Here is a 16259-nt window from a genome sequence, read left to right as displayed (position 1 = left end):
TCAATTCTAGATACCAAAACATATCTCAATATCGAATTTCGTGATTCCAGCCTTATCGCTTCACAGAATACAAAATTAAGTATTATTTAGTATAGGATGCAAAATCTCAAACACAAATAACATCAGTAAACTATATATCAAATTTCACAATATTATCTTTTTCCCTTCACCCAATACAAATTTTTTTACCATTTAGTACTTTTCGTATAATTATAGCATACATTTTCCAAAACACCGTCAAATCTCAAACACTGATACCATCAATAATCTAAATATCAAATTTCAGAATTTTTTCTTTATCCTTCACCCAATACCAAATATAGTACCAGTTAGTACCTTTCGTACAATCATAGAACACATTTCCGAAACAATCTCCATGTGACCAGGTTACACATGAAAAACTATCATAACACTAAATTTCAGATTTCTAGCACTATATATGTGCACCCAACACCAAATTGTACCAAATATAGTACTACTTATTACACTTGTAGTACACATTTCTAAACAATACAAAATTTCATCTTCATCCATTCACACTGAACCAATATTGATCTATATTTCATTTTCAATGCAGTTCGCACTTAGTACACCTTTTCAAAACCACCTTCATATGTCAAACTTACTTTCCAACCTTAATACTCTTACCAAATATCCTTTCGTATAATACCAAATGGTACCATTTCAGAAGTTTAGTATCATTGTAGAACTTTTCGTAACCTTACAGTTCAAACGTCTAAAAACCTTTTGTACATCTATCCTTCTGTCTATCAGTGACTCTCATTCCAAATTTTAGTATTCTAGCTCATTCCATTTGTCCATACAAAGTATTAAATTTCTTGTACTTTTCTTACCATTTTGGTACGATTTTTAAGAAAACCAGCCTTTTGACAAGCCTACGCACCAAAATTTGTTCTTCTTCCTCATCCGTTTCGTCCGGTCGTTGATTCTCGGTCAGTCAGTCAGTTATTTCACTACTCTTTTATATAAGGCTTCAAATTACCGAAAATCTTACGGTACCATTATATGGAGGCTATAATCAAAAGGGAATCCAATGTTCAATTTTCTGTTATGTATATATCCTTAAAGAATAAACCTTTAAAAAATCTGTAAGTTCGGAACTTTAAATACCCTCCATCATTTGGAACAAATTTGGCAAATTTTAAAAATCAAAAAAAAAAAAAATCCTTTAAAAGTTTTGTTAAAATCTTAAAAATTCCGAATGTAGTCGTTATATTTGGGCCTGTACGACGACGTGGACTTGCATAGGCAACTTTTGTCATAAGCCATTAAAATATTTAAATGCGAAAGTTAAAAAAATCGGTGAATAATGTAGCTAAAATCATCAAAATACCGAATATCGGGAGGTACCGTTATACGAAAGCGTGGACCTGCTCGGACAATTGTCTGTCTTGGGCTGTAGTCTCCATTACGAACTTCAAATACCAAGTTTGAAACAATTCCGGTGAATAATGTCGATAAAATTATCAAAATACCGAATATCGGGAGTTGCCGTTATGTGGGGGCTATACGAAAACGTGGACCTGCACAGACAATTTTCTGTCTTGGGTTGTAGTCTCCATTACGAACTTCAAATACCAAGTTTGAAACAATTCCGGTGAATAATGTCGATAAAATTATCAAAATACCGAATATCGGGAGTTGCCGTTATGTGGGGGCTATACGAAAACGTGGACCTGCACAGACAATTTTCTGTCACAGGCTGTAGTATGTATTATGAACTTCAAATACCGAAGTTGAAGCAATTCCGGTGAATAATGTCGCTAACATCACCAAAATACCGAACATCGTGAGGTGCCGTTATATGGGGTCTATACCAAAACGTAATACTACATGACCCATTTTCAATACCAAAAGTCCTGCAGAGATAATATTCATTTGAGTAAAATTTTATCAACCTGCTTCATTTCGTTCGGAAGCTAGAGCGATTTCCACATACGGACAGACGGACGGACATCGCTAAATCGTCATTGAATTTTATGCTGATCAAGAATATATATACTTTGTGGGGTTTAAAAGGTATATTTCGAGGTGTTACAAACGGAATGACAAACTTAGTATACCCTCCATACTATGGTGGAGGGTATAAAAATCCGAGATCGAACATTGAAAAATACTCGAATTCTTGGCTATCTAAGTTCCCTTAAATTAAACTTCTTTTTCATTGTATCAAAAATCTGTATTTTTCCAATATAAAGTGTTTTTACGATTCGACTTTGCTCTCTATTTTAGCTTCTTTAAATTCACATTTAAATTTTATTTTCTCTGCCTTTTCTCTCCATTTATTTTCCTTTGTATTCCAGCAAAACCATATTTTAATTTTACCAAATTTAGTGAAGTTCACAGAAATCTGTGAGAATCGTGAACAAATCAAACAAATTTGGGAAAAGGCTGACTATCTGAAGTCGCACATACCCATGGATGATACCATTTCGCATCAGTATTTGATTTATTTGCTTTGCAAGACCAAGGGCATGCTGATACCCTCGCATCTGGAAATGTTGAGTCTGGAAAGTCTAATCAAGAACTATTTAAAGTCTTCGCATTTGTTTGTGCGCTGTGCTGCGTTAAATGGTCTGCTCAGTCTGTTGGAGAGTTATAGCAAAACCAACACCACCATTGGCAGGTTGAGTGATGAATTGATACGTCTAAAGGATATTATTCTATCGTACATCGATAAACATGGTCTCATCGAGGAGAGGTAAGGACAGTGGAAACAAATTTAAATTTATGAATTATTTAAAAATTTGTATTGTTTATTGCCTTTTCAGTCCCCTGCACTGCAGTGACTTGCATACGAAATTAATTTGGACCTTAAATTTCTGTTTAATGGAATGGACTTCCAAGTTGGATCCCCACTGTAATGTGGCCTACCACACAAAAATGATGGTTAGCAAGCTGCTGAAGAAGACAAGCAATGAACAAATATACTTGTGCATTTTGCATGTAAGTATTGCAATCAACGGGCTTATCAAACATGCTAAACGAAAGTGAATATGTAATCTTGTGACTCTCATTTACATAACAATAAATGTTATGAATATTTTCATAGCATACTACTACCACGCTCAACAAATGTTATTTGTATAAAATTGGATATTCACTCAATTATCTTTTGGTATATTAATTTCATTAAGCCTGTACAATTATCCGCATCCCCCACAGCGTTCCATTCAATTATTTTTAAATCAGCGACACAATAAAAACCACCATCGTTGCAGTCGGAAAACAAACGAACTGAAAAGAAAAAAATGGAATAAAAACAAATTTGAAATCCTTTTTTATTATCCGACATTGATTTCGTTTCTGGATACACGATTTCAATGAGCTGCTATTACAACATGGAGAACAAAATAAACCCCAGTGCAATGGCAAACTACAGCTACACACCGAGTGACAGAGTGGCTTTGAATTGCCACTTTGCCAGTGGTGATGGTCGTTGTCTCAGTGTTGTCGCTTCATTGGATTTTTGAAAATCGACCAAGAAACCCAAACAAGAGAATCATAATTGAAGAGTTTTGTAATACAAATGCTTTAATATGTTTAGACTTGTATTAAAAACCCGTTTTTATTGGTTTACACGAAACCAAGAAATTCAAATCTTTTAAAAATATTAGTGATATTTATTCCCATTCAAATATTCGGAGTCCCAATAGACGCACAAGATAACCCATGAGTTGGAATTGTTATTGGATATCAGAAGGATGGTTAATACAATAAAACAAGTAAAATAGTATCAGACGGTTTTGCCGACAGATGTATACCCCCAGCCTTAAGTTATGATCATTTAAACTGTTGACCCTTTATGGGGGAAGGTTCCGAAGCAGTTGGCCAATATTGACCAACTCGTATCTGACCTAAGACTGATATAAAAATACAAAGACTACTTCCTATACTTTATATGAGATATGTGCATTTTTTTGGAAAATTTAGAAGTATGCGTGATGTGCCAGATATAGCGAACCGAAGTATCCCATTGTCATACTTCATCTAATACAGATAAAAATATTGGTATGGGCAAGATGTGAAGGAAATCGAATACTTTTATCAAACTGTATGCGAAATCATTAATTCCGATAAATATATTATCAGATAAATATTCATATCAGATTTCTCGTTAGGAGAAATAAATATACCGAGTTGTAAAGAATTGCCGAATTGTTTCGCAAGTTTTGAAAGATACAGACATTGTATCTTTCATTGTATTGTATCTTAGTTTAGGAGGAGCTATTTCTTCATGCAATGGTTTGAGATTTTTCTTTATTTGGAATTGTAATCCATTCGCTTTAACTTGGACATATACCAAATCCAAAATAACTGCTGTTCACTCTTCCGTAACATAAGCCTGCAATCATTTTCTAATTGGCATTACTTCACAAAGCCATGAAATAAATACCAAAATTCCTTTCAACTTTCAATGTCATGTAGTAACTATTTCAATAACTTTGATAATTTTTGGTCCAACCAAAAAAAAAAAAAATCCAAATTAGCTACACTGGTTGTCGCCTTCATATGTGCATACGATGTTGATGCTCTCCAACCAATACCCTGCTCTGCTATTCAATTGCAATTGTTATTTTTATTTTTATTGTTATTATCTTAATTTGTTTTAGTTTTATTTCATTCGCTTGGCTGGTTGGCTGGTTGGTTGGTTGGTTGCTTCTTCAACCAACTTTGCCAAATGATTTCGGCTGTTTCTTATTGTTGTGGTTGGTTGTTTCAGTTGTAGAGTACTGCTGTTTACATGTGGCTTTTCAAAAAGCCCAAGTGAGGACAAACAGGACAAAAAAAAAAAAAAATACACAGAGCAAAATATAAAAAAACCCAACCTCAAAACATCTAAAATCCATCCATTCCCCATTTTCAATGACAAAATAAAAGAAACAACAACGTCATGGACCACAACAATGCCAGTAACTACAACAATGCTGAAATAAGCAACAAATCTAAATGGAAACAAGAGCCAAAAATCGTTTACATAGAAAATTTCCCACACATATATGTGTATGAGTGTTTGTGTGTGTGTTTTTTATATTCCGTTGTAACCAATTTCGATAGTTATACAATATGTAAATATATCCAGGGTGGTGTGGTAATTAAAGGGGAGTATTATACAATATTGAATACCACAACATATTTTTTTGAATGTTATATGCGGAACCTTGTAATTACAGCCCCTTTCAAAATTAGAGTGTACTTGATATTTTATAATAATGACGAGATTTTACTGGATGTTTGGTATTAACTCAAAAGTTTTCTTAATTAGATATAATAAGAATAATGTAATATAATAATAATATAATAAGAATAATTCGAGAAAGTGGGTTTGACAATTTTTATATTGAAAATTATATAGTTTTACGTGAAAAATGTATTAAAAAAATTTGGAAAGTTGCGCCTGGTGGGTTTCCAACCGATTTTAATTTTTTTGTAGAAAAATATTTTACATTTCTTATGAAATTAAAAGTTTGAACTGGACTGCAGTAAAATTTGTCTCCCGAACGAAGGCCTATTTTATATGGACACAAAGGAGGCGAATTTACCCCAAGTCTTCTCTTGCTGTCAAAAGTTTTTCGCCTTGATATCCATCAGTAAAGAAAACAAGTAATAAAGCTGTAAGTTCGGCCAGGCAGAACTTTGGATACCCTCCGCCATTTGGAACGAATTTGGCAAATTTCAAAAAAGTAAAATCCGTTGAAATTTCTATTAATATCTTAAAAATACCGATTGTAGCCGTTATATTAGAGTCTATACGACGACGTGGACCTGCATAGGCAAATTTTGTCATAAGCCGTTGTAATATACAAATACGAAACATGAAAAAAAAAAAAACCGGTGAATAATGTAGCTAAAATCATCAAAATACCGAATATCGGGATGTGTCGTTATATGGGGGTTATACCAAAAAGTGGACCTGCACAAACAATTTTCTGTTTTAGGCTGTAGTGTTCATTACGAACTTCAAATACCAAATTTGGAACAATTCCGATGAATGATGTCGCTACAACCATCAAAATACCGAATATCCGGAGGTTCCGTTATATGGGAGCTATACGAAGACGTAAACCTGCACAGACAATTTTCTGTTATAAGCTGTAGCATCCATTACGAACTTCAAATACCAAATTTTAAAACCATTCTGGTGAATAATGTCGCTTTTCTGTCATAGGCTGTATCCATTACGAACTTTAAATACCAAATTTGAAACATTTTCGGCGCATAATGTCGCTTTTAATCACCAAAATACCGAAAATAGGGAACTACCTGGACGTGGACCTATGTGGCCTACGTTCAATACCAAAAGACATGCAAACATAATATGTATTTGAGTAAAATTTTATCAACCTACTTCGTTTCGTTCGTAAGCTAGAGTGATTTCTACAGACGAACGGACATCGCCAAATGACAAACTTAATATAAAACTTAATAGTATGGAGGGTATATACTATGGTGGAGGGTATAACAATTCACAAATTTTACATTTCGACTCATATTGGACATTGGACTCATATTTTTTTAAAGGAATATTTTTAATAGCATTTATGCCTATACAACAAATATTATAAGTAAAAAAAGTCTAAAGTAGATTCGAAACGATTTGCTCTCAAATTTTAATCGATTCATAATTAATTGGAACATCTTTATTTTCAACCACTACCATTTACATAATCTTCCATTTTTTTTTTGTTTAGAACCCACTATTGCATATCACATTCCCCCCACTTATCATACTACCCTCACATCTATTGGTTTTATAAAATAACTACAAATGTGAATTTTTGATTTTACATTCATTGTTCTATTTTCACGTTTGGCTTTTTTCACTATCTTTCTCTCTCTCTCTTTGGTTTCGTTCATTTATAGGGTTTGGAGCGTATGATTGTCCAGGACAATAAAGTTAGTAACGTCACCAGCAGTGGCGGCGGCGGCAGCGGTGCAGACAACCAAAACCAAATGTTGAGGCCCGCAACTGAAAAACTTGCTCTTGAACTGGCCAAATTGGAAAACGAGAAATTTTCAATTCCCGCACTGAAATTACTTTTGTCCTGCATTTATGTGGGTAAGTGTTACAAAAATATATGTGAATGTATGTATGTATGTGTGTTGTATTTCTAGCTCGTACATTTTTAGCTGATTTTTTACAATGATTTGACAACTAACTGTGATGGGAAAAGGATAAATGAAAAGGACTTGCTAGGAGTTTATTTGCATTTATGCTTACAGACCCACACACATACATACACTGTGTTGTTGTTTGTTTGTATGCAAATGTGTGTCGAAATTGTATTGGCTACATTTTAAATACATTTTTGATGTTGGCCGTAGTTGTTGTTGTTGTCATTTTTATATTAACAATCTCAGATATTGATTTCGTGGGAATTGTCGTCTGCAAAGGGCTGAAGGACAGACTGACTGGTACTGGTGTTGATGGTTATGTGATTTTTTGTTTGTTTTTTTTTTCTAATTTCATTTTCATCATCACCACGATTGTTGTTATTGCCTTTGTTGCCGTTACTGCCACTGACACAACAATATTTTCGTTACATAGAAGTGATGTTATTTCACTTTCACAGTTTATTCATGAAATTGCTTCCGACCCTTGCATTATTCTCTTTGTTTGTTTTGGTGGGTGTTGTGTTACAGTTTTTCAATTTTCATTTAGTATGTCAGGTCAAAAAACAATGATCGAAGAGCTATTTACACACCAAGGTCACTGGGCTAATGCAGTTTTTAAAAGTCTGTTTTTGGGACACACAAATTGGGTAGATAATTTGGAAAACATTTTGTGGTTTTATTTTTAAAGTTACGCTGTGGAAGGAGAGTATATGTCTAGTTTGTATTTGGCGAATCGATATAATGGTTAACACACACTTTCATCATTACGTTAAATAAGAATAAACAGTATCTCAGAGCTCTAATAAAATCAAAATGATTGAAGAAATTTCAATATCCTTATAATCAACGAACATTGCAAAAAGTATGTCGCCATTTTTCCCCTTTAGATAATCTATGGACTGTCGATCCTTGAAACATATATTGGAAAAAGGTCATTAAAATTACGAAGGTGCGACATAAACCGATATTTTTTTTGGAAAAGTTGTTACAGTCGTTCTAATATTTAAATTCAGGAAATTTTGTTCTAGAAACGAAAGGTAGGGGTATACATCTGGGGTATACATCTGTCAGTCGGTTTTGCCGACAGATGTATACCCCAAGACTTGAGTTATGATTATTTAAAATGTTGACGCTTTATGGGGGAGGTTTCGAAGCAGTTGGCCAATATTGACCAATTCGTATCTGACTTAAGACTGATATAAATATTGCAACGTGCCAGATTTGGACTATATCGACAACTTCCTGTATTCTATATGAGCTATGTGCAAATTTTTGGAAAATGTGGAAATATGCGTGAGGTAACAAATATAGCGGACCGAAGTATTCCATATTCATAACTTATCTAATATAGATAAAAATATTGGTATGTGCAAAATTTGAAGGAAATCGAACATTTATATCCAATTTTATGCAAAATTATTAATTCTGGTAAGATATTTAGATGTAGCAAGTTGAGATATAGAATCACCGATTTTTTTTTTTTTTTGAAGTTATGACGGATATAAGTATTGGATATTGTGCTCCTTTGTGCGGTCACAATTTCATCTTCACGACAGATCTTGTATTAGCGAAAATATTTGGATATGTGAAATTTGAAGAGAGTTGGATGCTTATTTATCTTTCTTTGTTGGTTTTGTTTTTCAAAATCTGGTCCGATATCTATATCATGTGTTGATGGAAATATTAAGTCTGAATGGAATCGGATGTAAATGTCCCGTTTTTTGAGCTTTATAGGTACTCAACATTTTTACCTTTTGTATGGGACCCTTTGTGGGGGAGGTACTTGATGGAGTGGACCGATATTGTCTATTTTCACAGCTGAGTTAGCACTGATGCAAATATTAGGATTTGCAAAGTTGGAGCAAAATCGGACTATCCTTTCTCTTTCTGTGCAGTAACACATTTTTTTAAACATTAGACCTTTTATGGAGGAGTGGACCAACAATGCCCATCTCCAAACTCGATCAAAGTTTGACAATAATATTACGATGTACTAAGTTTGGGTTAAATCTTATACTCCCTCCGACAGTTATCATGGACACCAGCCATACAGACTGATGGGCGGACATCGCTGGACCGACTCCAAATGTCCTGAAACGGATTTGGTCCAAAGAGACCTAGGGTCTAAAACCGTTACTTCGATGAGACACGTTTTGGGCGAATCACTGATGCAAAAAAAAAAAAAACATAAGTACAAGGTGTTCAATCTTGGTTCTGTATCCATTGAGCTACCAAAATATGACCATAGAGCCACTGCAGATCGAAATGGTAGTATAATCTTCAAAATTTTATAAATCAGATCCCTTATTGTGGGTGTTTTATTAAACGCAAACTTTGCCGAGAAAGTCTGACAGGAAGATGGAGCATACTTTTAGGCAGGTTCTAAAATAAACAAAGATTAACTCTTCACACCCTTCGCCACAAAGAAAATTCAACAATACCTAAAATAGCGTGGACATCGAACATAAAATAACAAAACAAAATCTATTGAAATGTGGGTTAATTCTTAAAGAAATCTTATAATGGTCCGGTTTTGTTGTAAGTAAGATATTCGTATTCAATATTTAAAAAAATGTATGGTTATTATGGGAAGATTTTGTTTATGGTACGTATTTAACAATTAATATAGCATTTTCATATTAAATGAAACCTTTTGCAATTCAAATGAAACTTTTTGCAGCGGAAATGAAACCTTTTGAAGTGGGATTGAAACCTTTTGCAGTGGAAATGAAACCTTTTGCAGCGGAAATGAAACCTTTTGCAACCGAAGTGAAACCATTTGCAACCGAAATGAAACTTTTTGCAAATCAAATGAAACTTTTAAATTTATAAAAGGAAAAATAACAAAACATTTTTATTTTCAGTAGTTTTTAAATTAAATCAATTATTTATAACTAATATATTGACAAAGAGGATTTTTTATTGATTATAAATATGCTACATTTATTTATATTATTTCTTAAATTTTCAATTATTGTAATAACAAATGGTTCTTTATTGATTTGATATAAAATGCTTCCATATTATTAAATTCCAAACGCTTAATGCTAAGAAGAGAAATTTAAACAAATTTTGGCCTCTATAGGTATAGCCAGGACTGACATGTGAAATTAAGCTTTACCACAATTTTTTATAGTTATATTATACAATTAATCTTACCTAATAAATGATTCCCGCTTCGCAGCTTTGTTGATTATGGAGATAGAGCAGTCGTGATTTCAATAGACAAATTAGTGGAAATCATTAAATCAACTATGATCATGATTGTATATACTTTATGGGGTCTACGACGAATATTTAGAGGTGTTACAAACCGAATGACAAATTTAATATATAATCCTTTCCATGGAGGAGATTATAAAAAGGTACCTTTGAAAAAAATACCTTGAAAAACTTTTTTCAATCTTTCTGCATCTACACTTGTATTTTATGGAAGCTTTAAGAAAAAAATTGTATAAAAACATAGATATTAATAATCAATAAAAATTCTTCTTTAACTATATATTAGTTATAATTAGTTGATTTAATTTAAAACCTACTAAAAATACAAATGTTTCGTTATTTTTCCTTCTAAAAATTTAAAAGTTTCATTTGATTTGCAAAAAGTTTCATTTCGGTTACAAAAGGTTTCATTCCTGCTGCAAAAGGTTTCATTTCCACTGCAAAAGGTTTCATTTCCACTGCAAAAGGTTTCAATTCTACTGCAAAAGGTTTCAATTCCACTGCAAAAGGTTTCATTCCCGCTGCAAAAAGTTTCATTTGAATTGCAAAAGGTTTCATTTAATCTGAAAATGCTATATATGTTTCTTTACGCAAATCTAGATCAGTAGATAAACCAACGACATACACACGTACCCATTTGAATTGACCAAATTGCCCTAATTTTACAACACGCTTGCATCAAATTTCAAACCATTTAATTTCTGCTCAATTTCAATTTGCCCTATGATTTCTAATAACATTTCCGTTTTCTTCTTCTTTCCCTGTTTTATTTATTCTCCACTAATAGGCTCTTCAAAACAATTGGAGAATACCGAATTAAGCAATGGCATTGTACAAGACGACCCCGAGATAATCGCCCAACAAACGGATAAGGTCGATATTTTGCTGCAATGCATTAAAACCGCAAACGAAGAAGCGGCTTGGATTTATGGCCAGGTGTTGTGCCAAATGATACGTGATTTAGTACCGCCCAAAGAAATATTGACGAAGGTCATAAAGGAGTTCTTGGCCATAAATCAACCACATAGCGATGTTATTGCAATGATTGTATTCCAGGTAAGTACTTGAACTCCGTTTTCTGCGCCACAGCCACCCCACAAATTGTATTATGTACCATTGATCTCTGGGTTCGTTCGTTCGCTCGCTTGTTCAGTCGTGTGTGTAATTGTGTTTGTGTGTGTGCGGTTATTTTTACTAGCCAATATGTTGGCCAAGTTCTTTCCATAACTACGGCACAAGCACACACGCACTATCATGTTCTCCTTCGCCCATAGAATTATTGAGTTCAGGCGAAATTGACGTTATTTGCCATTTGAATCATTAAATTTCAATGCGAAATAAATTACAGGGTTTAGGAAGAGAGTCAGTCAGTCAGCCCGACGTCTATGAGTTGTTCTTTTGTTTTATTTAATTGCGGTTATTTGCAAAAACATTTTATGATATCATTCAAGTGAAATTAAGAGTGTCTGTCTGTCAATAGAGATAACTGGGAGTTCTAATGATGACTAAAGAGAGGACTCACATTGAAAGCATAACTGCATCTAAAGTTAAGTGTAACCACTTAATTATTTATAAAATCTTTATCTTAATAAAAAAGTGACAACCAAATCTATCCAAAGTTTGTGATTAGTGTACTCTGAATGTAAGCCTTACGACCGCTGTTGGTTTTTCGGGATGATGTATGAAAAAATCTAGGGAAATAAGTACTATAGAGTTAGAGCAAGTAAAAAGCTGTGGCCGGGCCAAGCTTTGATATCCTCCACCATTTGGAACGAATTTGGCAATTTTCAAAAAAATAAAATCCGTAAAAAATGCTGTTAAAATCTTAAAAATACCTAATGTAGCCGTTATATTAGGGCTTTTCGACGACGTGGACCTGCATAGGCAGCTTTTGTCAAAAAAAAAAAAAAAAAAAAAAAAACTTTACAATATTCCAAAGCGAAACTTGAAAAAAAAAAACCGGTGCATAATGTAGCTAAAATCATCGAAATTCTGAATATAGGGAGGCACTATTATATTGCGGCTATACCAAAACCTGGACCAGCACAGACATTTTTCTGTCATAGTCTGTAGTACCCATTACAAACTTCAAATACCATACTTTAAACAATTCCGGTGAATAATATCGCTAAAATCATTAAAATACCGGGAATCGGGAGGTACCGTTATATGGGGGCTATACGAAGGCGTGGACCTGCACAAACAATTTTCTGTCTTAGGATTTAGTATTCATTGAGAACTTCAAATAACAAAATTTGACACAATTCCGGTGAATAATGTCGCTAAAATCATGAAAATAATGAATATCGGGAGGTACCGTTATATGAGGACTATGCTAAGTCGTGGACCTACACAGACAATTTTCTGTCATAGGCTGTAATATCCATTACGAACTTCAAATGCCAAATTTGAAACAATTCCGGTTAATAATGTCGCTAAAATCACCAAAATGCTGAATTATCGGGAGGTACCATTATATGGGGACTATACGAAGACGTGGACTTGCACAGACAATTTTCTGTCATAGGCTGTAGTATCCATTACGAACTACAAATACCAAATTCTCACCAAAATGCTTTTGTACGCTTGTAAACAATATAATGAGATGTGACTGGAATAATTTTAACAGCTGTCGGACGAGTGGCTTAGAAATGACAGCAGTCTGAAGTTGGTTGCAGTTTTTTAATCGCACCCTGTACTTTCTATAGCCATGTGGCTGAGGGTATAATGAGAACAAAATCTCTCCCATAGAGAGGAACTTGGATATAAATATGGAGAATAATACGTTTTAAAAAAGAAAATGCTAAGAATGTTAGAGGTTCGATCAGGATAGCCTTAGTATAAGATGTATAAGAACATTAATTTCTAAGGCATCGACCAGAAACAGTAGCTTCTAAAGATGAATTTGAATACTCTCCACTCCCATTTCTGTATTCGTATAGACATTGCAGTACCAAAAATGCTCTCATCTCCATGCATTTCTAAGAAGGTTTAATCAGAATGTCTCATTTTTTTAATGAGATGTTCAATTTTTGAAATGTCATACGCCAAGTAAATTAGATTTCAATGAATAATTCGACGCCATTTTCATGACATTTAAAATACCATAAAATAACAATTAGCTGCTTTCGCTAATGTCCTAGTCGGAATGGAATTAAAGCTCTTAATGTATCATTGAAACGAAATCTCAAATTAATTCCGTATAATGTTCGGCTAGTAAACACGATACTATTAAATTAAAACCCATTAACCTCTTCTTCTACTCGTCGTCGAAGTGTTCTTCTTCCTCCTTTGCTTCTTCCTTGGGTCCTGTGTAGACACATTCTACTTTGTATTTTCTGATTTAATTTCATTTTATATTTGTAGGTGTGTGGGTGTGTGTGCATTAATTTATCAGCAAATTTAATCTTTTACGTGAACGCCAGCTACCATACGGCGTTAATGACATCTGGCTCTTATTGTTGTTGTTCTTGTTGTTCTGTTTACTCATGTTTGTTGTTATTCTCTTGTTTTTCTCGTTTTTCAACAGGTTTTCCGTTCGGCCATTGATTCTTCATTTTTGCAACAATTACAGGATTGGCTTACCTGTTCATTACCCACGTTCTTATCGTTGCCGGAGCAGAAAGCCGTCTGGAGTCTTAGCGTGGTGTTCCTTTCGGCCTCCATAAATCTCCATTTAATGAAACTGTTTCCATTGCTGTTGAATGGCGTAAAGGCAGCCACAGCCACAGTGGCGGCGTCATCAACAGCAGCAACAACACAAACAACACCGCTGACACCAACAACACCAACAGCAGCAAAACGAATGAGTTCAACAAAATTGGGTCATCACGAAATTGCATTGTTCGTGACATCTGCCCAGGATTTCTATGCGAAATTGGGCACTGAACAAAAATTACGTTTTCGCGATGCCTTCAAGGAATTTCATCATATTAAAGTCTACAACAAGATGTTACAAAGTCTGTGAACAACCAAACAAACACTGAGAGAGAGAGAGACACACACACCCACACACTGGAGCATATGCCTGCTAAAAGAACCCATGCTTTACCACTTCCCCTCACGCACACTTCCAATTTGAAATATCAAAGCCTTACAAAACTAACACGAATCCAGAATGATGAATATGATGAGAAATCATCATAATGTGCTGCAGCTACATAGCCATCCAGTCAAGTCAGCCAGCCAGCCATGTTTAAGGGGGTGTGAAACAGCGCTCGCGAATATTATGCAAATGAATGAGTAGACTGAATGCATGTTCTTCCTCCACTGCTACTGCTCCTTATTTGATTTTCTTTCTTTGCAAAGAGAGCATGAATATTTGAAAGTGTGTGGGTGTGTGCGAGTACATTTGTAAAGTCTTTGAATGAAGCGACGACTAGGACGACAAAAAGAAACTCTATTTAAGCTTAAGGCTAAAATTGTAATTTATATGGGTCCCTACATACCCAATTTTATTTTTATGAACATTTTTTTTTTAATTTTATTTATTTAGTTATTTTTTTATTTCCATATAAATATATATATTTAACTCAATACTAATTGGGCAGTTAGGTAGTTGTTTTGCAAGTGTATTAAAAAATACTCTTGATTGTTTTTGAGCGTTATTTTTAATGTTCTATAGCTGGAACTCATTTATAACTAATACTCATTTGCGACTCATCGGGTTCCTAAGTAGAAAATTCGTAAATGATTGTTAAATACCTGTTGGATAAAAATGTGAAAAACTTCTTTATTGTAAAAATTTTGGATTTTTGGAAAATCTACATAATAAAACAAGTAAGCAAAGGCTATAGTCGTGCGGGGACGACCATGTGGTGATACCCTACAACACTACAATATGTTGTCCTTATGTCAAAAATTTATTTTTGAAGTTTTCGATTTTGAGATAAAGTCATAGATCCATGCCCAGATGTTACCCTTATTTACGCACTCCGCCGTGTTGTTATGTATTCAAAAAAAAAAAAAAAAAAAAAATCACAAAAGTCGTGATCCATTTTACAGTTAAATATAATCCAATGGTCATCTAAAATTCTCGACCCTGACTCTGTCCTCATTTAGAGCGAGTGCAAAATCAGGAGAATGTTTTTTTGGTCCATTTGATCCCTTAAATTTACATATACATAACGGTGGGGTTTAATTCTGACCCTAACGCTACCCCATGCAAAATTTCGTGAGGATCGGACGATAATTGCGACACATAGGGGTGTTGGTGGTGTAGAAAAGCTTTACAAAAATGTAGAGTTACAAATTATAAATCAAATTTAAAAAAATCGCATGCAAAAAATAAGAAAATATCACAAAAATTGAAAAAATATAACAAAAAATATTCAAATTAAAACAAAATTATTTTATTTTGTATTTTATTCCCGACGTTTCGTCGCTGTTTTGGCGACTTCTTCTGGGGAATTCGTCTATTTAAATAAATCAAAAATTAACATTTCAATTTCATATTAATTCACAAGATGGGATAAACTTACAATATAATTTTTAAGACGAGTTTACATAGAACATATAATAAACTACACTACTTAAAAATTAATATCACAGTTTTTTACTTTATTGCCACTCCATAGCACGAACTTATGTTGTCAGTATCTTCTTTTAGGTTCATCGTCTTGTCAATATGTTGTTGTATTCTAAGGCTCTCAATCATTAGTCTTTTCTTTTCTATTTTCTCTTTGTCTAATATTTCTATGCTATCAAAGTCTGGTGAGTGGCCAGTGTGAAAGGCATGTTGTGATAGCGCTGTTGTCTCCTTTTGTTTTTCTATGTCCGACTTGTGTTCGCTCATTCGTGTGCTTAGTGATCGCTTTGTTGTTCCAATGTATATTTTGTTACAGCTTTCATTCGCTTTGCCTTTACATGTAATTTTATAAACAACGTTGTTCTGTTGTTGT

General features: G+C 33.9%; 1 protein-coding gene across 1 annotated transcript in view; it reads left to right on the top strand.

The window, feature by feature from the left end:
* Positions 1-15344, top strand: part of LOC101892436 (uncharacterized) — an 85259-nt gene extending 69915 nt beyond the window's left edge. The window contains exons 24-28 of the mRNA XM_059125279.1: positions 2325-2722; positions 2793-2967; positions 6886-7081; positions 11147-11415; positions 13889-15344. Coding sequence (XP_058981262.1) covers positions 2325-2722; positions 2793-2967; positions 6886-7081; positions 11147-11415; positions 13889-14326 — 1476 coding nt within the window. The 3' untranslated portion in view covers positions 14327-15344. The remainder of the gene's footprint in view (positions 1-2324; positions 2723-2792; positions 2968-6885; positions 7082-11146; positions 11416-13888) is intronic.
* Positions 15345-16259: the final 915 nt, after the last annotated feature.

Source organism: Musca domestica, unplaced genomic scaffold, assembly GCF_030504385.1.
Source record: "Musca domestica strain aabys unplaced genomic scaffold, Musca_domestica.polishedcontigs.V.1.1 33, whole genome shotgun sequence".
Taxonomy (NCBI): Eukaryota; Metazoa; Arthropoda; class Insecta; order Diptera; family Muscidae; genus Musca; species Musca domestica.
Note: the sequence above shows the minus strand (reverse complement) of the source record. Positions and strands in the feature narration are given on the sequence as shown.